The 22,500-nt window shown below is 43.3% G+C and overlaps 1 protein-coding gene across 1 annotated transcript in view; it reads right to left on the reverse strand.

Moving 5' to 3' along the window:
• The window catches only part of trabd2a (TraB domain containing 2A), a 58,432-nt gene that overhangs the window by 13,537 nt on the left and 22,395 nt on the right, over window positions 1-22,500 (reverse strand). Inside the window, exons 2-3 of the mRNA XM_079607598.1 lie at window positions 21,714-21,860; window positions 17,481-17,655 (exon numbers count right to left, since the gene is read on the reverse strand). Coding sequence (XP_079463724.1) covers window positions 17,481-17,550 — 70 coding nt within the window. The 5' untranslated portion in view covers window positions 17,551-17,655; window positions 21,714-21,860. The remainder of the gene's footprint in view (window positions 1-17,480; window positions 17,656-21,713; window positions 21,861-22,500) is intronic.

A 22,500-nucleotide genomic window follows, 5' to 3' on the forward strand; every position in this document is an offset into this window, starting at 1 on the left:
CTAAAGAAACGCTAGCTGTGGGCGCTCTGCTAAAGAAACGCTAGCTGTGGACGCTCTGCTAAAGAAACGCTAGCTGTGGGCGCTCTGCTAAAGAAACGCTAGCTGTGGGCGCTCTGCTAAAGAAACGCTAGCTGTGGGCTCTCTGCTAAAGAAACGCTAGCTGTGGGCGCTCTGCTAAAGAAACGCTAGCTGTGGGCGCTCTGCTAAAGAAACGCTAGCTGTGGGCGCTCTGCTAAAGAAACGCTAGCTGTGGGCGCTCTGCTAAAGAAACGCTAGCTGTGGACGCTCTGCTAAAGAAACGCTAGCTGTGGGCGCTCTGTTAAAGAAACGCTAGCTGTGGGCGCTCTGCTAAAGAAACGCTAGCTGTGGGCGCTCTGCTAAAGAAACGCTAGCTGTGGGCGCTCTGCTAAAGAAACGCTAGCTGTGGACGCTCTGCTAAAGAAACGCTAGCTGTGGGCGCTCTGTTAAAGAAACGCTAGCTGTGGGCGCTCTGTTAAAGAAACGCTAGCTGTGGGCGCTCTGCTAAAGAAACGCTAGCTGTGGGCGCTCTGCTAAAGAAACGCTAGCTGTGGGCGCTCTGCTAAAGAAACGCTAGCTGTGGGCGCTCTGCTAAAGAAACGCTAGCTGTGGGCGCTCTGCTAAAGAAACGCTAGCTGTGGGCGCTCTGCTAAAGAAACGCTAGCTGTGGGCGCTCTGCTAAAGAAACGCTAGCTGTGGGCGCTCTGCTAAAGAAACGCTAGCTGTGGCCGCATCTGCTAAAGAAACGCTAGCTGTGGGCGCTCTGCTAAAGAAACGCTAGCTGTGGGCGCTCTGCTAAAGAAACGCTAGCTGTGGGCGCTCTGCTAAAGAAACGCTAGCTGTGGCCGCATCTGCTAAAGAAACGCTAGCTGTGGGCGCTCTGCTAAAGAAACGCTAGCTGTGGGCGCTCTGCTAAAGAAACGCTAGCTGTGGGCGCTCTGCTAAAGAAACGCTAGCTGTGGCCGCATCTGCTAAAGAAACGCTAGCTGTGGGCGCTCTGCTAAAGAAACGCTAGCTGTGGGCGCTCTGCTAAAGAAACGCTAGCTGTGGGCGCTCTGCTAAAGAAACGCTAGCTGTGGGCGCTCGGGAGTGGTTTGGCAGCGCAGTATTTTTTCAGTTGAGACGCTTTGCTTGTTACGATACGGAATATCCGCGGAAGAGTTACTAGTCTCTCATTTCACACATATTTTGTTTCTATACTTTGTTTTGTATATAATTTGTTGATTATATATTAAAATGTTGATGCAGTGTAACATATTTCCTCTGGCTCTTGTTTTAAATTCTGTGGTGTTGTTGTCGTCTGTTGATGTTGTACAAGCGGAATGCAGCGGTTGGTCAGAGTGGTATAAGTCCCGCCCCTCCTCCACTGTGATTGGACGGTTGGACGCAGCGCTTACTCAAAGTTGAACATTCTTCAACTCTTGGCGACCTTTTTAAAAACGCCGAACGCTCAGCACCTCGTTACGCTCATGGCGTTTTAAAAACGCGGCGCTCTCATTGAAAACAATTGAAAAAATACGCCAGCCGCGTGAAAACCACTTTGGTGGACACACGGCCTTACACCAGTTCTAGTTCCAGTTCCAGTTCCAGTTCTTCCTCAGTCTAATGTCTAAACACTCAAGACACATTTACTGGAGGAGCAGAGTGACAAGCATTCATCACGTAAGCATAAACTCACTTCATTTTGATAAATTGTTCATTAAACACGGCTCAATATCTTCAGTCATTGTTCTCCTCCAGTACATGTGTCTGATGTAGGAATGTTTAGACATCAGCGCTGGAACCGAGACAGAAACTTTGAGGTGATTTGACACCCGTTGCTCAGACAGTCTCACAGAAATTAAGCAGAATATTAATATTAAGCAGATGCTGCTGTTTTCCACGAGAGAAATGAAGCAGTGATCCGTCTCACAGAATCCTCACTCCGAGAGCGGAGCTAATGCTCGTCTCACGGCTCGTCTGTCTGATACTTATCCTCCGCTCACGGGCAGATTATGGACTTACTAAACACAGCCGTCATGAGTCTCCGTCCTCAGACACACATGTATCATTCAGCAGACGCTTTACTAAAGCGAGAACAAGAAGAGGAAGCGCATGATTACACTCTATTACTGTCATCAGCTGGACTATCATCTGATGCCATCAGTTAAACTCAGTAAAGCTGCTAATTATGCTGAAGATGTCCAGACTCGCGTGTCTGAGAGTATGACGCCGCCCGGCTCCTGCCTGACCCCCGACTGACCCGTGATCAGGACAACACCAGAGCAGACCCCGCAGGGCACAGTGACTGGACACTGCTCAACGTGCTTTCTCACTCAGTGTTTCTGTCTCGTTTACAGTCCAAATATCAAACATACTAAAATCAAGAAGCATTTACTGATGAGTAAAATACCATAAGATATTACGTCTTGTTTTCTGGGGAAATGCATCATAATGAAGTGAGTTGTTGCTTATAAAAGCTAAATTATCTGCCAATGGGGTCAGAAGAATAATGTTAATTCAAACAGAAGCAGGGCAGATAATTCTATAAAACTCTTTATAAGCAAAAGCTCAGTTGATTTTGATTTATTTCCCCAGAAAACAAGACATAATATCTTATGGTATTTTACTCATCTAGTAAATGCATCTTGATGTAAGAATTTTTAGATATTTGGACTGGAAACAAAAAACAGAAATTCTAAGTAAGAAAAGCCTTATTTTGCAGTGAGATTTTAACCCTACAGGACCAGAGAGAAACCCACTGAAATAATAATTCACTGCCACATCAGAGCAAATAAAACTCAAAAGGAGCATTTTTGACGAGTTCAACCTGCAGGGAAACTGGTATTCCTAAAATATTCTTGTCCTGGAGTTTATATATTTTCAGAACGGAGACTCATAAAGTCATCTGAACACATTTCTGGAGAGACCTGCTTTGGGAAAGGCTGTATGTCTAGAGTTATTCCCATTAAAAATGCACTAGAAAAATGCATGAATGCACAAGTCGGAAATATGTTCGACACAAAGAGCGTCCAAGGACACACCCGGGATCTGTAATAAGGTGAGATGAATGGTTAGTTGTTGTTGGAAGCTCGAGTCTTGGCTTTTTCCCTCTTCCTATTAGTCGTGGTGCTGGAGGTACACGCTGTATACAGTCCAACAAAGAAGCGAAGCCAAGTAAAACCCCCCAGTGTTATTTCAGCGCGCTCATTAATACTCTCTGCACCTCCGTCCAAAGCTGAAGTTATGAAGGAAACTTCGTGAGTCACGGGGAATTCAAAATCTTGTTATTGCTGAAGGTGACTTGAAAACCTCTTTAGATCGTCTGGGACTCGAGATGAGCTGATAAGTGGGCGACCGGCTCACAACAACTTCAACACGTTTTTACAATCCTGTGGTATTTATGTTGGAATTGTTGGCGAGTCGTATCCGCGGAGGAATGTTTACTGGCGGTTGACGTCCTTTAACACGAAGAGCTTGAGAGCTGAGAGATCAGTCCTGCGCTCGGGGAAGAACGAGCCGCTGTCCGTCTGAAAACTACACGACTGGAGTTCCAGAAGCAGAAGCAGAGACTCCGAACACATCACACACTCATCGTTCTGCTGGTCAATCCAGCGGTATACACACACACACACACAGGACTAAAACTAACACTTGCTTAGCGCCAACATAGCCTACATTCCTATGAATTCTAACAATGCAATATTTTGAGAACATCAGCGTAAACAAATGTGAACGACACTCGGGTCAGCGCTGCATCCTCAAAGTTTCAGCCTTGACCATTCATTATTCAGCGTAAGAAGTTTTGTGTCCAGACACCTGAAGCATGAACTGAGCTCTCTTCATATCACTGAACTTACTGAAGCTGGACTGTGACGCTATTCTCTTCTAGAAACAACCTTTGTTGCATTATTTTCCTGTTATCTCTGTAAAGCTGCTTTTTTTAGTCAGTTATGTCCAAGTGAACGTAAACAGTTGAGAAAGAAAACGCATGTTTATCAGTATATTGGATCCGTGCATTGTCTCTTAAAGTGACTTAAAGTTCACTCACTACTCTTGACTAAAAAACTTCTGTTACTTTTATACGGATTAATCTGTATTTCATGGCAGTTTCAAGTCACTGTCCATTGGCAGGTGTGGAAAAAGTCAGTTTCAAACCTGCAGATCTGTCCCTGTCTGAACACACACCAGATGTTTTCCTCACACATGATGAGGGCAGATACACAGATAACATCTGACAGCAGATCCGCTCCACACTCCTCTATAAAGACGGCAAACCTGCGTGACGCCCGAATTATAATGAAAGAGAGGATTCCTGAGTCTATAGAGGAGCATTCATTCATCAGAATCTACCGGTTAAACACACTGATGGAGTTTATCTCGAGGGTGAAAGAGTGAGATCTACCACCTGCATCTCTACAGAAGAACGGAGAATCACAACAGTCGTGATCTGGATACACAAGTCTTGAGATGCCAGAGATGTGAAACGCTGAGAAACACTGAGATGTGAAACGCTGAGATGTGAAACGCTGAGATGTGAAACGCTGAGATGTGAAACTCTGAGATGTGAAACTCTGAGATGTGAAACTCTGAGATGTGAAACTCTGAGAAACACTGAGATGTGAAACGCTGAGATGTGAAACTCTGAGAAACACTGAGATGTGAAACGCTGAGATGTGAAACGCTGAGATGTGAAACTCTGAGATGTGAAACTCTGAGAAACTCTGAGATGTGAAACGCTGAGATGTGAAACTCTGAGATGTGAAACTCTGAGATGTGAAACTCTGAGATGTGAAACGCTGAGATGTGAAACTCTGAGATGTGAAACTCTGAGATGTGAAACTCTGAGATGTGAAACGCTGAGATGTGAAACGCTGAGATGTGAAACTCTGAGATGTGAAACGCTGAGATGTGAAACGCTGAGATGTGAAACTCTGAGATGTGAAACTCTGAGATGTGAAACGCTGAGATGTGAAACTCTGAGATGTGAAAAGCTGAGATGTGAAACACTGAGATGTGAAACGCTGAGATGTGAAACTCTGAGATGTGAAAAGCTGAGATGTGAAACACTGAGATGTGAAACACTGAGATGTGAAACTCTGAGATGTGAAACTCTGAGAAACACTGAGATGTGGATGAGATGTGGAACTCTGAGATGTGAAACTCTGAGATGTGAAACGCTGAGATGTGAAACTCTGAGATGTGAAAAGCTGAGATGTGAAACTCTGAGATGTGAAACGCTGAGATGTGAAACGCTGAGATGTGAAACGCTGAGATGTGAAACTCTGAGATGTGGAACTCTGAGATGTGAAACGCTGAGATGTGAAAAGCTGAGATGTGAAACTCTGAGATGTGAAAAGCTGAGATGTGAAACTCTGAGATGTGAAACTCTGAGATGTGAAACGCTGAGATGTGAAACTCTGAGATGTGGAACTCTGAGATGTGAAACTCTGAGATGTGGAACGCTGAGATGTGAAACTCTGAGATGTGAAACTCTAAGATGTGAAACTCTGAGATGTGAAACTCTGAGATGTGAAACGCTGAGATGTGAAACCCCATTGAATTCAAGATGGCGGATTAGGTGAACACTCCTGAAGCACCTGCTCGTCTGCAAACAATACTGCGCTTTAAATGGTATTTAGTTGGCATTTATATGGGCAAGTCGAAATATAACCTAAAGTAAAAGTAGCCTACAGCGTATGGACGCTCCAAATATCACGAGAGGAGAGAAGAAAAAGTTGAAAGGAAAAGTTTCCGCGTCACTTCAGGAACAAGTAGGCATGGGGACGCCGAGGGCTGACAACGTTGCCTTGATTGCCGAATTAACTGAAGTTATTTCTACACTAATGGACGATAAGCTAAAAAAAAATTACCGATAAACTCACAATTGTAGTGGCACAAAATGAGCAGAGACTTCAATCGGCAGAAGAGCGGATATCAACTGTGGAAGATTCCGTTAAGATACTTCAAACTAAAGTGGCTGTAATGGAAACACAGCTGAAAACAGCAAACGACAAAGTGATCGAACTGGAAAGTCGAAGTCGTCGGGACAATCTTAAAATCCTGAATCTGAAAGAAGGAATTGAAGGAACTGACCCGAAAATATACCTTGAATTTATGCTCCCGAAACTACTGGGCCTTCAGACTGGCAAGGGCAGGGTGAAGATTGATCGGGCTCACCGCGTTGGACCCAAGCAGGATGACAGACCGCGAGCGATGATCATAAAATTACACAATTCCAGCGACAAAGATTTGATTATGCGTGCTGTGAAAGCTAAGGGGCTACTGATGTTAGAGAATAAGAAGCTGTCCATTTATCAAGATTTATCCCCAGCTGTCCGTGAACAACGACGGGGTTTCAACGAGGTGTGCGAGGCGCTGATCAAAAAGAATATCAGATTCAACATGAAATTTCCCGCAATACTTTGCCTGTCACACGGAGAAGATCGCCGCTCATTCAGAAGCCCAGCTGATGCACGCGAATATTTGACTACACTCAAGGACTAAACTTTTTTTTTCTTACCCCCATTTATTTATGGATCCAGTCGAACTGAAGGGGGGTGTTTTGCTGGAAAGGTAGGACCCCCTGTTTGGGTTATATAATTTTCTATGCGTGAACTTTCAAATAGGAGGACCACTTTATTTTAACATCATGGATAACAACATTGCTTATTCCTCCTGCAAAGGATAATGTGACTGGACTCATGAAAATACCCTAAGGCCTATTCTTGCTAATCAAAGTAGCCTATTATGTTGGAATGTGGCTGGAAAGCCGATTGTTACTTGTTTTGTTTGGACATTGATTGAAATGTAGACGTTTATTTATTTCATCGAGCCAATTAATTATCTTAAGGATGTAATGACGGGCGGGTGCTCGGAGCGCTCTTTTTTATTGTTTTTCTCTTTTTTTATTGTTATTTTTTCTCGTTATTCTAATGCCTCTTGTAAAGAGGTTTTATTCACTCTCTGTTCGTCTTGTAACGTTATGCTTGTTTTGTGTGTGGCCGCGTTTGTGTGTATGTGTGTGTGCGTGTGTATGTGCGCGCGTGTGCGTGCTTGTCTCTTTTCGTGGGATCCTGGGAAAATGCTTTCTTTTTATCTTTTATGGGATTTAAAGACTTGACATATGATGGAGATGATATACATCACTGTATTGATGTTGAAAATAACATAACCTGTAAATACTATGATCCTGAGCATGTAAAATGTCTGAATATAGTAAATAACTTCTCATTTCTGCACTTAAACATAAGAAGTTTGAATAAACATCACGATGAGCTTGTCTCCCTACTTTCAAACACTAAAAGCTGCTTTAACATAATTGGATGTAGTGAAACGTGGCTAAATGACAAATCGTACATAGATGCCTTAAACCTAGAAGACTATAAATTATATCATAAGGACAGATTTGGCAGATCTGGTGGTGGGGTATGCCTCTATGTACGCTCGAACATGCATGCCGATGTTTGCGATCTTGCTGTAAATGACAATCACACAGACTCTCTTTTTATTGAGATAAAAAATGACAAAGGTAAAAGCATTATTGTGGGTGTAATTTACCGTCCCCCAGATTCTGATTTAAACATTTTTAATAATAAACTTGAAGAAATTTTATTGCACATAAATAAATTAAATAAAGACTGCGTCCTCCTTGGAGACTTCAATATTGATGTCTCCAAGGACGATGCAGTCAAAAACGACTTCATTAACACATTACACTCCTCCTCTTTCTTTCCAACTATAAATATATCAACTAGAGTTACAAATACTTCTACAACTGCCATAGACAATATTGTCACAAATATACGAAATGTTAAGCTTGAATCAGGAGCTTTACTTTCTGATATATCTGATCATTACCCAATAATACTGTATTTTATTCTTGATTATAAATGTTTACCTTTATGTCACCCGGTAAAAATTAAAGTAGTAAACGACAGAACAATGCACCAACTTAAGGCAAGTCTGCAAGCTAAAGCATGGAGCACTGTTTATTGCTGCTGCGATTCTGACACTGCATATGATTCCCTGGTAAAAGAAATAACAGATTCCATTCGCTGCTCGATTCCTATAAAAACTGTTACACGCAGTAGGGCAGAACACAAACCCTGGCTAACAAGGGCAATCTCTAACTCCATCAAACAAAAAAATAAACTTTACCAAATATATGTCAAAAAACCAAATATAGAGAATAAAACTAAATACAATGTTTACAAGAATAAATTGGTATAATCAGGAAAAGTAAATATAGTCACTATTCTGAACTTATAAAAACCTCGCAGGGAGACTCCAAGAAATCATGGAAAGTGCTGAATAATGTTTTGAATAGGGGCCATAAAGACACCGTGCTCCCAGATACAATAAATAATACTGATCTTGCAAATGAGTTTAATAATTACCTTGTATCAATAGGGGCAAATCTCTCAAAAAACATCACTCAACCACACAGTGTCTCTTACAAACAATATATGTCAGGCAACTATCCAAACTCCTTCTTCCTAAAGCCTACAGACGCCACTGAACTTTATAATATCATAATGGCTTTGAAGAGCTCAAATTCTGCTGGAGAAGATGAAATTAGCAGTAAAATATTAAAAAGTATTGCTAAAGAAATAATTGAACCACTTACACACTGTATTAATCTCTCACTGCTCACAGGAACTGTTCCCAAAATGACAAAAATTGCCAAAATAATTCCGATCTTCAAAGCTGGCGATAAAAATGACATAACAAATTATCGTCCCATATCCATCTTACCAACTCTTTCCAAAATATTGGAAAGAGTGGTTTATAATAGACTTATTAATTATCTTAATACATTGAACATACTCAACCCATCCCAGTATGGCTTCAGGAAAAAACACACCACCTGTATGGCGATCCTTGATCTTACTGAAAAGATCAATGATGCCATTGAAAAGGGGGAATATGGTATCGGTGTATTCTTAGACCTTTCAAAGGCCTTTGATACCATCGACTTCACCATATTATTGTACAAATTGCACCATTATGGAATTAGAGGTCAACCACTGAATTGGTTCAAGAGTTACTTACACCAGAGGCAACAATATGTAACTATTCACGAACAGACATCAGAAAACAAACACATTAAATACGGTGTTCCACAAGGATTCATATTAGGTCCTCTCCTCTTTATAATATACATTAATGACCTGGAAAATTCCTCAAAGACCCTCCATAAAGTAATCTTTGCAGATGACACTAACTTGTTCCTATCACACAAAAATAAATTTGTACTTCAACAACTCCTTAACAAAGAGCTTCAGAATGTGGATAATTGGTTTACAGTAAATAAACTATCTATAAACACCAGTAAAACCAACTACATAATATTCTGTCCAAATAAAAAACAACCTAATTTTGAGGATCCAAATTTCAAAATTAAAATAAAGGGAGAGGAACTAAAGAGAGTGAAGATGACTAAATGTTTGGGTGTCTTTATAGATGATCACCTAAACTTTAAACACCATACTGAATACCTTGTCAAAAAGCTATCAAAATATGTTGGTCTGTTCTTTAGGCTTAGACACTTGCTTCCTCACGCAATATTACTTACTCTTTACAAAACCCTCTTTGAACCCCATTTAAATTACTGCAATATTATATGGTGAAATACTTATCCTACTCACTTAAAAAAATTAGAAATTCTACAAAAAAAAATAATTCGCGCTATATCATGGTCCGATTTCAATGCTCCAACTCGTTCTATTTTCTCTAGGTACGGTCTTTTAAGACTTACTGAATATAATATATTTCACAATGCATGTACTATGTATCAGGTGGTCTTTGGTTTGAGTAACAGCTTGTGTGAGCTTGTTCCCATCCACTATCCCCGACACACTTACCTCACTAGAAACATGCACACCATTACTGGTAAACGGAGATTAGAAAGCACTGGTATGAGTGTAGTGTGCTGGGGGCCGCGGATCTGGAACGAGCTGGATGAAAATTTGAAAAACTCGAGCTCTATTTTTTCTTTTAAACATAATCTCAAGAAACAATTACTAAGCTTGTATACATCTTCCTGATGTACGTACTACTTCTTACTCTGCATGTGTCAGTAATAATCTTTCAACCTCAAGGTAAACTGTTAAACAAGATTGTATTTGTTTAATGGGATCTCCTACTTTTTGTTGTATGAATGAGATGTATGAAATGTGTTATATGTTGGCCACACATTTTTCATTTTTCCTTGTTTGTCATGGCCCCCGAGCATAAGCTTTAGATAGCTTCTTTGGGGACCAGTTCACATGAATGATCTGTGTTATTTGTTTTATTTCAAGTGCATATGAGTGTTTATGTGAATAAAATATGTATTCTCTCTCAAAACTCTGAGATGTGAAACTCTGAGATGTGAAACACTGAGATGTGGAACTCTGAGATGTGGAACTCTGAGATGTGAAACTCTGAGATGTGAAACACTGAGATGTGAAACGCTGAGATGTGAAACTCTGAGATGTGGAACTCTGAGATGTGAAACTCTGAGATGTGAAACTCTGAGATGTGAAACTCTGAGATGTGGAACTCTGAGATGTGAAACTCTGAGATGTGAAACTCTGAGATGTGAAACTCTGAGATGTGAAACTCTGAGATGTGAAACACTGAGATGTGAAACTCTGAGATGTGAAACACTGAGATGTGGAACTCTGAGATGTGAAACACTGAGATGTGAAACACTGAGATGTGAAACACTGAGATGTGAAACACTGAAATGTGAAACACTGAGATGTGGAACTCTGAGATGTGAAACTCTGAGATGTGAAACACTGAGATGTGAAACTCTGAGATGTGAAACACTGAGATGTGAAACACTGAGATGTGAAACTCTGAGATGTGAAACTCTGAGATGTGAAACACTGAGATGTGAAACTCTGAGATGTGAAACACTGAGATGTGGAACTCTGAGATGTGAAACTCTGAGATGTGGAACTCTGAGATGTGAAACTCTGAGATGTGGAACTCTGAGATGTGGAACTCTGAGATGTGAAACTCTGAGATGTGAAACTCTGAGATGTGAAACACTGAGATGTGAAACTCTGAGATGTGAAACACTGAGATGTGAAACTCTGAGATGTGAAACTCTGAGATGTGAAACACTGAGATGTGAAACACTGAGATGTGGAACTCTGAGATGTGAAACTCTGAGATGTGAAACTCTGAGATGTGGAACTCTGAGATGTGAAACTCTGAGATGTGGAACTCTGAGATGTGAAACTCTGAGATGTGAAACTCTGAGATGTGAAACTCTGAGATGTGAAACTCTGAGATGTGAAACACTGAGATGTGAAACTCTGAGATGTGAAACACTGAGATGTGGAACTCTGAGATGTGAAACTCTGAGATGTGGAACTCTGAGATGTGAAACTCTGAGATGTGGAACTCTGAGATGTGGAACTCTGAGATGTGAAACTCTGAGATGTGAAACTCTGAGATGTGAAACACTGAGATGTGAAACTCTGAGATGTGAAACTCTGAGATGTGGAACTCTGAGATGTGAAACTCTGAGATGTGGAACTCTGAGATGTGAAACTCTGAGATGTGAAACTCTGAGATGTGAAACTCTGAGATGTGAAACTCTGAGATGTGAAACACTGAGATGTGAAACTCTGAGATGTGAAACTCTGAGATGTGGAACTCTGAGATGTGAAACTCTGAGATGTGAAACTCTGAGATGTGAAACACTGAGATGTGAAACTCTGAGATGTGGAACTCTGAGATGTGGAACTCTGAGATGTGAAACTCTGAGATGTGAAACTCTGAGATGTGAAACTCTGAGATGTGAAACTCTGAGATGTGGAACTCTGAGATGTGGAACTCTGAGATGTGAAACTCTGAGATGTGAAAAGCTGAGATGTGAAACTCTGAGATGTGAAACTCTGAGATGTGAAACTCTGAGATGTGAAACTCTGAGATGTGAAACTCTGAGATGTGAAAAGCTGAGATGTGAAACTCTGAGATGTGAAAAGCTGAGATGTGGAACTCTGAGATGTGAAACTCTGAGATGTGAAACTCTGAGATGTGAAACTCTGAGATGTGAAACTCTGAGATGTGAAAAGCTGAGATGTGAAACTCTGAGATGTGAAAAGCTGAGATGTGAAACTCTGAGATGTGAAACTCTGAGATGTGAAACTCTGAGATGTGAAACTCTGAGATGTGAAACTCTGAGATGTGAAACTCTGAGATGTGAAAAGCTGAGATGTGGAACTCTGAGATGTGAAACTCTGAGATGTGAAAAGCTGAGATGTGAAACTCTGAGATGTGAAACTCTGAGATGTGAAACTCTGAGATGTGAAACTCTGAGATGTGAAACTCTGAGATGTGGAACTCTGAGATGTGAAACTCTGAGATGTGAAACTCTGAGATGTGGAACTCTGAGATGTGGAACTCTGAGATGTGGAACTCTGAGATGTGAAACTCTGAGATGTGAAACTCTGAGATGTGAAAAGCTGAGATGTGAAAAGCTGAGATGTGAAAAGCTGAGATGTGAAACTCTGAGATGTGAAACTCTGAGATGTGGAACTCTGAGATGTGGAACTCTGAGATGTGGAACTCTGAGATGTGGAACTCTGAGATGTGAAACTCTGAGATGTGGAACTCTGAGATGTGAAACTCTGAGATGTGAAACTCTGAGATGTGGAACTCTGAGATGTGAAACTCTGAGATGTGAAACTCTGAGATGTGAAACTCTGAGATGTGGAACTCTGAGATGTGGAACTCTGAGATGTGGAACTCTGAGATGTGAAACTCTGAGATGTGGAACTCTGAGATGTGAAACACTGAGATGTGGAACTCTGAGATGTGGAACTCTGAGATGTGAAACTCTGAGATGTGAAACTCTGAGATGTGAAACTCTGAGATGTGGAACTCTGAGATGTGGAACTCTGAGATGTGGAACTCTGAGATGTGAAACTCTGAGATGTGGAACTCTGAGATGTGAAACTCTGAGATGTGGAACTCTGAGATGTGGAACTCTGAGATGTGAAACTCTGAGATGTGAAACTCTGAGATGTGAAACTCTGAGATGTGAAAAGCTGAGATGTGAAAAGCTGAGATGTGAAAAGCTGAGATGTGAAAAGCTGAGATGTGAAACTCTGAGATGTGGAACTCTGAGATGTGGAACTCTGAGATGTGAAACTCTGAGATGTGAAACACTGAGATGTGGATATCTGAGATGTGGAACTCTGAGATGTGAAACTCTGAGATGTGAAACTCTGAGATGTGAAACTCTGAGATGTGGAACTCTGAGATGTGGAACTCTGAGATGTGAAACTCTGAGATGTGAAACTCTGAGATGTGAAACTCTGAGATGTGAAACTCTGAGATGTGAAACTCTGAGATGTGAAACTCTGAGATGTGGAACTCTGAGATGTGAAAAGCTGAGATGTGAAAAGCTGAGATGTGAAACTCTGAGATGTGGAACTCTGAGATGTGAAACTCTGAGATGTGGAACTCTGAGATGTGGAACTCTGAGATGTGGAACTCTGAGATGTGGAACTCTGAGATGTGGAACTCTGAGATGTGAAACTCTGAGATGTGGAACTCTGAGATGTGGAACTCTGAGATGTGGAACTCTGAGATGTGGAACTCTGAGATGTGGAACTCTGAGATGTGGAACTCTGAGATGTGAAACTCTGAGATGTGGAACTCTGAGATGTGAAACTCTGAGATGTGAAACTCTGAGATGTGAAACTCTGAGATGTGGAACTCTGAGATGTGGAACTCTGAGATGTGAAACTCTGAGATGTGAAACTCTGAGATGTGAAACTCTGAGATGTGAAACTCTGAGATGTGAAACTCTGAGATGTGAAACTCTGAGATGTGGAACTCTGAGATGTGAAAAGCTGAGATGTGAAAAGCTGAGATGTGAAACTCTGAGATGTGGAACTCTGAGATGTGAAACTCTGAGATGTGGAACTCTGAGATGTGGAACTCTGAGATGTGGAACTCTGAGATGTGGAACTCTGAGATGTGGAACTCTGAGATGTGAAACTCTGAGATGTGGAACTCTGAGATGTGGAACTCTGAGATGTGAAACTCTGAGATGTGGAACTCTGAGATGTGAAACTCTGAGATGTGAAACTCTGAGATGTGAAACTCTGAGATGTGGAACTCTGAGATGTGAAACTCTGAGATGTGGAACTCTGAGATGTGAAACTCTGAGATGTGAAACTCTGAGATGTGGAACTCTGAGATGTGAAACTCTGAGATGTGAAAAGCTGAGATGTGAAACTCTGAGATGTGGAACTCTGAGATGTGAAACTCTGAGATGTGAAACTCTGAGATGTGGAACTCTGAGATGTGAAAAGCTGAGATGTGAAAAGCTGAGATGTGAAACTCTGAGATGTGGAACTCTGAGATGTGAAACTCTGAGATGTGGAACTCTGAGATGTGGAACTCTGAGATGTGGAACTCTGAGATGTGGAACTCTGAGATGTGAAACTCTGAGATGTGGAACTCTGAGATGTGAAACTCTGAGATGTGAAACTCTGAGATGTGGAACTCTGAGATGTGAAACTCTGAGATGTGAAACTCTGAGATGTGGAACTCTGAGATGTGGAACTCTGAGATGTGGAACTCTGAGATGTGAAACTCTGAGATGTGGAACTCTGAGATGTGAAACTCTGAGATGTGAAACTCTGAGATGTGAAACTCTGAGATGTGAAACTCTGAGATGTGAAACTCTGAGATGTGAAACTCTGAGATGTGGAACTCTGAGATGTGAAACTCTGAGATGTGAAACTCTGAGATGTGGAACTCTGAGATGTGAAACTCTGAGATGTGAAACTCTGAGATGTGGAACTCTGAGATGTGAAACTCTGAGATGTGAAACTCTGAGATGTGAAACTCTGAGATGTGGAACTCTGAGATGTGGAACTCTGAGATGTGGAACTCTGAGATGTGAAACTCTGAGATGTGGAACTCTGAGACTCAAACGGATCACGTTCACAACGAAGACTTGACATGGTCGAGAGACATGGATTAATAAAGCAAGAGTTCAACCAGAATATTCTGTCATTGTTTACTCACACGAAACCCATATGCTGTTCTTTACTCTGGGAATGTGATGTGATCATACGCATCACATGTGCAGAAAAGCTCTGAGGATGTTTATAAGCTTCTTTTGTTGAAGTTTAAAAACACCGCCGGCTTGTGGACGTGTGGAATCTGAGTGTGAATGAAGAGGGAGTTTACAGCTATTCATTAAAGTGCTGAATTTACAGCGAGATGCGTGAGTTTGTGAGTTTATGAGTTTGAGTTTGTGTGTGTGTGTGTGTGTGTGTGTGTGTCGTATAAAACTGTTTTCATATATCCCTAAACAAGCTTATAGTGACGTATATGCAAGAGATGTTTGTGGTTTGCTATTGGATGGTTGTGGTTTGCTATTGGATGGTTGTGGTTTGCTATTGGCTGATCTCATGTGAGTGACAGGTTGCCCCGCCCACATCTTCAAAGAGAAGAGATGCTGCAAGAGGAACTTATTCTGATTCAACATTACCAGGCTGATTCTGATTTTTAAATAAATACCATAAATCTCAAGCCATAAAGATCGTTGTGAGGAGCAGGGAATTGTGGGATCACAGACCATCGTCTCCGTTCATCCGCTAATGAATGGGCAAGCAGCAGTTTCTCCTTCAGGAGTTTCTCTGCAGGCAAACACATAAAACCGTGTTCCAGGTGCATGAGCTGCTGCTCGGGGTCGCGTGGGGTCAGAGGTCAAAGGTCACGTGAGCTGTTACGACACACATTCTCTGGTTACGCCAGATGGTGGGCTTTTAGGGCTTTTGTTCGTCCAGGGACAGAACACTGAAGCGTTTACAGTGAGGTCTTCGTTTGACTGAACTCGTCCGTTAACAAACAAGTATTCATTACTTCAGTGAGCTCATTGTTTCTGCATGAAATTATTACATACTTTAAATTAATAAATGTTTCACTAACTGTGATTTTGTATATGCAGATTTCTGTAATGCATAACTTCCTCTGATAACAGAACACTGTAAATTATAATGTGGACTCGTACATTTTCTGTAACGCTGCTTTGAAACGGTGTGTATTGTGATGTAAAAACGCAGTAAAAGCGAAACTGCAATGTATTCCTGCTGATGATCCACACAGCATCTGACGTCACATCAGTGATTTTCTTCATAATTATCATGATTGCTGATTGAGCTCGAGCTGAACATCACAGCGCCTCTGAGTGTTTGCAGACCGTGTTCATACAGTCATGCATACAGCAATAACTCACAGCAACACACAACTCCTGAAACACACAACCTGAGGATCATTCAGAGTTCCTATGATTCCACTTATTAAAGTAAGGAATAATGTAGATCCAGCCGGTTGTTATATCAGAATAAACCCGACAGGGTGAATCAGGTGTTCATCTCCTTGAAGGGGTTTATTCTGAGATCACACACACACACTGCAACACACACACTGCAACACACACACACTGCAACACACACACACACACACACACACACACACACACACACACACACACACACACACACACACACACACACACACACACACACACACACACACACACACACACACACAAACACACACCTCTGCTTTCACTCACTAGCTTCCTGTAGACACACAGTCAGCAGACTGTGACCATCTACTTCAACCTCTACACACACACACACACACGATTAGTGAAAATATTAACTTCTTTTTGAAATTCAATTATTAGTACATGATTATTCATGTCCTGTTATTGTAAAGTGTTACCGGTATTATAAACTAGTTTAAATATAAAGCTGCTTTGAAACAAGTATACAATAAAGTAAACAATAATATATAACGATAGCATAAAGCACTAATGAAATAAAGCGTTTAATGTTCGTAATGAAGCGCTGGAGCAGAAACGCAGCCGAGGGACGTTCACAATAACACACACACACACACACACACACACACACACACACACACACACACACACACACACACACACACAGCGTTTAGTGTTCGTAATGAAGCGCTGGAGCAGAAACGCAGCCGAGGGACGTTCACAGTAACATACACACACGCACACGCACCAGGACAGAGTCGGCAGAGCGCTTGAGGAGTCATGTTTGCAGTCGGGAGCAAATGAAGCAGAATATGACTGCATGTGTTTGTGAACGCGGACGCCTGCGAGTAGTCTTCTCTAAACCAGCAGAACATCATCCAGGCCTGTGGAGATCCTGCGGCCGCTGCTCCAGAAGAAGAATTTCAGTCATTTGCTCTAAGTAGCTTTAATCCGATCTCCACATCAGTGGATGTACCGCCGCTGATCTACACATGACCTCACGCTGAACCCCGGAGGTTTATTCTGACGGACGGAGGAATGATCACAGCTAAACTTCTCTTCTGAGGGAAAATACTTTTCTCAGGGCTTTAAGAAGTCAAGATGTGCTCCTAGAAAGAGCATAATCTCATGGCATGAGCACACGATTACATGTATGCAACCTGACCTGCTCCGAAGGCGAAGAAGAAGCTCCTGTCGGGCTGTTCCTGGAGCAGTGCTCTGACCCGTCTCCCCATCCTCTCGTTGCGCTTGTAGATCAGCTCCTGACGGAAGTATCTGTCGATCTCCTGCGCCGTCTCCAGATCGCTCGCCGGGAGAGACGTGTTCCTGAAGTTCGGCACCTGATTATACGGAGAAAGATTCAAAACAGTTTAATCAAGATTAATCAAGACTCATCTGAAAACAACATGAATCTTGTTTAAGGATGTTTAGATATTCTCTATAGCTGATTCCAGTGCACTACAGCTGATTCCAGTGCACTACAGCTGATTCCAGTGCATTAACGGCTGATTCCAGTGCACTACAGCTGATTCCAGTGCACTACAGCTGATTCCAGTGCATTAACGGCTGATTCCAGTGCACTAGAGCTGATTCCAGTGCACTACAGCTGATTCCAGTGCACTACAGCTGATTCCAGTGCACTACAGCTGATTCCAGTGCACTACAGCTGATTCCAGTGCACTACAGCTGATTCCAGTGCACTACAGCTGATTCCAGTGCATTAACGGCTGATTCCAGTGCACTACAGCTGATTCCAGTGCACGACAGCTGATTCCAGTGCACTACAGCTGATTCCAGTGCACTACAGCTGATTCCAGTGCAAGCTGATTCCAGTGCACTACAGCTGATTCCAGTGCTCTAGAGCTGATTCCAGTGCACTACAGCTGATTCCAGTGCAAGCTGATTCCAGTGCACTACAGCTGATTCCAGTGCACTACAGCTGATTCCAGTGCAAGCTGATTCCAGTGCACTACAGCTGATTCCAGTGCACTAGAGCTGATTCCAGTGCACTACAGCTGATTCCAGTGCACTACAGCTGATTCAAGTGCACTACAGCTGATTCCAGTGCACTAGAGCTGATTCCAGTGCACTACAGCTGATTCCAGTGCACTACAGCTGATTCCAGTGCACTAGAGCTGATTCCAGTGCACTAGAGCTGATTCCAGTGCACTAGAGCTGATTCCAGTGCACTACAGCTGATTCCAGTGCACTACAGCTGATTCCAGTGCACTACAGCTGATTCCAGTGCACTAGAGCTGATTCCAGTGCACTAGAGCTGATTCCAGTGCTCTACAGCTGATTCCAGTGCACTACAGCTGATTCCAGTGCACTACAGCTGATTCCAGTGCACTACAGCTGATTCCAGTGCACTAGAGCTGATTCCAGTGCTCTACAGCTGATTCCAGTGCACTACAGCTGATTTTAGTGCACTACAGCTGATTCCAGTGCACTACAGCTGATTCCAGTGCACTAGAGCTGATTCCAGTGCAAGCTGATTCCAGTGCAAGCTGATTCCAGTGCACTACAGCTGATTCCAGTGCACTACAGCTGATTCCAGTGCACTAGAGCTGATTCCAGTGCACTACAGCTGATTCCAGTGCACTACAGCTGATTCCAGTGCACTAGAGCTGATTCCAGTGCTCTACAGCTGATTCCAGTGCACTACAGCTGATTTTAGTGCACTACAGCTGATTCCAGTGCACTACAGCTGATTCCAGTGCACTAGAGCTGATTCCAGTGCAAGCTGATTCCAGTGCACTACAGCTGATTCCAGTGCACTACAGCTGATTCCAGTGCACTACAGCTGATTCCAGTGCACTACAGCTGATTCCAGTGCACTACAGCTGATTCCAGTGCACTACAGCTGATTCCAGTGCACTACAGCTGATTCCAGTGCACTACAGCTGATTCCAGTGCTCTACAGCTGATTCCAGTGCACTACAGCTGATTTTAGTGCACTACAGCTGATTCCAGTGCACTACAGCTGATTCCAGTGCACTACAGCTGATTCCAGTGCACTAGAGCTGATTCCAGTGCACTACAGCTGATTCCAGTGCACTAGAGCTGATTCCAGTGCTCTAAAGCTGATTCCAGTGCACTACAGCTGATTCCAGTGCACTACAGCTGATTCCAGTGCACTACAGCTGATTCCAGTGCACTAGAGCTGATTCCAGTGCTCTACAGCTGATTCCAGTGCACTACAGCTGATTTTAGTGCACTACAGCTGATTCCAGTGCACTACAGCTGATTCCAGTGCACTAGAGCTGATTCCAGTGCAAGCTGATTCCAGTGCACTACAGCTGATTCCAGTGCACTACAGCTGATTCCAGTGCACTAGAGCTGATTCCAGTGCAAGCTGATTCCAGTGCACTACAGCTGATTCCAGTGCACTACAGCTGATTCCAGTGCACTACAGCTGATTCCAGTGCACTACAGCTGATTCCAGTGCACTACAGCTGATTCCAGTGCACTACAGCTGATTCCAGTGCACTACAGCTGATTCCAGTGCTCTACAGCTGATTCCAGTGCACTACAGCTGATTTTAGTGCACTACAGCTGATTCCAGTGCACTACAGCTGATTCCAGTGCACTACAGCTGATTCCAGTGCAAGCTGATTCCAGTGCAAGCTGATTCCAGTGCAAAACAGCTGATTCCAGTGCAAGCTGATTCCAGTGCACTACAGCTGATTCCAGTGCAAGCTGATTCCAGTGCACTACAGCTGATTCCAGTGCAAGCTGATTCCAGTGCACTACAGCTGATTCCAGTGCACCACAGCTGATTCCAGTGCATTAACGGCTGATTCCAGTGCAAGCTGATTCCAGTGCACTACAGCTGATTCCAGTGCATTAACGGCTGATTCCAGTGCACTACAGCTGATTCCAGTGCACTACAGCTGATTCCAGTGCACTACAGCTGATTCCAGTGCACTAACGGCTGATTCCAGTGCACTAGAGCTGATTCCAGTGCACTACAGCTGATTCCAGTGCACTACAGCTGATTCCAGTGCACTAGAGCTGATTCCAGTGCACTACAGCTGATTCCAGTGCATTAACGGCTGATTCCAGTGCATTACAGCTGATTCCAGTGCACTACAGCTGATTCCAGTGCATTAACGGCTGATTCCAGTGCACTAGAGCTGATTCCAGTGCACTACAGCTGATTCCAGTGCACTACAGCTGATTCCAGTGCACTACAGCTGATTCCAGTGCACTACAAGCTGATTCCAGTGCACTACAGCTGATTTCAGTGCACTACAGCTGATTCCAGTGCATTAACGGCTGATTCCAGTGCACTAGAGCTGATTCCAGTGCACTAGAGCTGATTCCAGTGCACTAGAGCTGATTCCAGTGCACTACAGCTGATTCCAGTGCACTACAGCTGATTCCAGTGCATTAACGGCTGATTCCAGTGCACTAGAGCTGATTCCAGTGCACTAGAGCTGATTCCAGTGCACTACAGCTGATTCCAGTGCACTAGAGCTGATTCCAGTGCACTACAGCTGATTCCAGTGCACTACAGCTGATTCCAGTGCACTACAGCTGATTCCAGTGCACTAGAGCTGATTCCAGTGCAAGCTGATTCCAGTGCACTACAGCTGATTCCAGTGCATTAACGGCTGATTTCAGTGCAAGCTGATTCCAGTGCACTACAGCTGATTCCAGTTCACTACAGCTGATTCCAGTGCATTAACGGCTGATTCCAGTGCACTACAGCTGATTCCAGTGCACTACAGCTGATTCCAGTGCACTACAGCTGATTCCAGTGCATTAACGGCTGTTTCCAGTGCACTACAGCTGATTCCAGTGCACTAGAGCTGATTCCAGTGCACTACAGCTGATTCCAGTGCACTACAGCTGATTCCAGTGCAAGCTGATTCCAGTGCATTAACGGCTGATTCCAGTGCACTACAGCTGATTCCAGTGCACTACAGCTGATTCCAGTGCACTACAGCTGATTCCAGTGCATTAACGGCTGATTCCAGTGCAAGCTGATTCCAGTGCACTACAGCTGATTCCAGTGCACTACAGCTGATTCAAGTGCACTACAGCTGATTCCAGTGCAAGCTGATTCCAGTGCACTACAGCTGATTCCAGTGCATTAACGGCTGATTCCAGTGCAAGCTGATTCCAGTGCAATACAACTGATTCCAGTGCACTACAGCTGATTCCAGTGCACTACAGCTGAATCCAGTGCACTACAGCTGATTCCAGTGCACTACAGCTGATTCCAGTGCATTTACGGCTGATTCCAGTGCACTACAGCTGATTCCAGTGCACTACAGCTGATTCCAGTTCACCACAGCTGATTCCAGTGCACTACAGCTGATTCCAGTGCACTACAGCTGATTCCAGTGCACTACAGCTGATTCCAGTGTACTAGGATGATGAAGAGCGTCACCTGCGAGGAGTCGTGGTTGAAGATGATGGAGTTCAGATCTCCACAGTTGTAGTGCTTGATCAGGTCCTCTGTTGTGTAGGGAACCTGCAGACTCCCGGCCCGAAGACTCTCCTGCTGGAGCAGCGTCTGGTTCAGAGCGAAGATCACCTGCAACACACACACAGCCATGAATCTGCACATCTGGGGCCAGCAGCGCAACACTGGCTCTTAAAGGTGACATATTATGCCGCCTTTCACAAGATGTAATATAAATCTATGACAGAATGTGTCTGTGAAATCTCATCTCAAAATTCCCCCCAGATCATTTATTATAGCTTGTCAAATTTGCTCCTTTTTTGGCATGAGCAAAAAAAACGTGTGTGTGTCCCTTTAAATGCAAATGAGATGCAGCTCTGCCTCCGTTCAGAAGAGGGCGGAGCCTTTACACAAGCTTCAGAAACTCCGGCAATAACACAACAGGCCAATCTCACTCATCCAGAATCCCAGAGTAACCAGTAGCGAGTGCAGCCTTACGGAGAGACTCAGAGTTTCACTTTTAGACGTTTCTGGATGTTAGTGGAGACATTTCTGTAGTTGTTGTGAAGTTACACTGATCAGTGCTCGTCTGTGCTCAACGACAGAACAGTTTCATGCTTTGCTGGATCTTCTGCCATCGCGTTAGAACTGGTCTCTGTTGTGGTTTGAGGAACCAAACGTCGGCTGGTGTGTGTAAACGTGCAGATTAAGGGCCGGTAATATTATAAATGTGCAGATTAAGAGCCGTTAATATTGTAAACATGCAGATTAA

Source organism: Phoxinus phoxinus (assembly GCF_949152265.1).
Source record: "Phoxinus phoxinus genome assembly, chromosome: 3".
Classification (NCBI taxonomy): domain Eukaryota; kingdom Metazoa; phylum Chordata; class Actinopteri; order Cypriniformes; family Leuciscidae; genus Phoxinus; species Phoxinus phoxinus.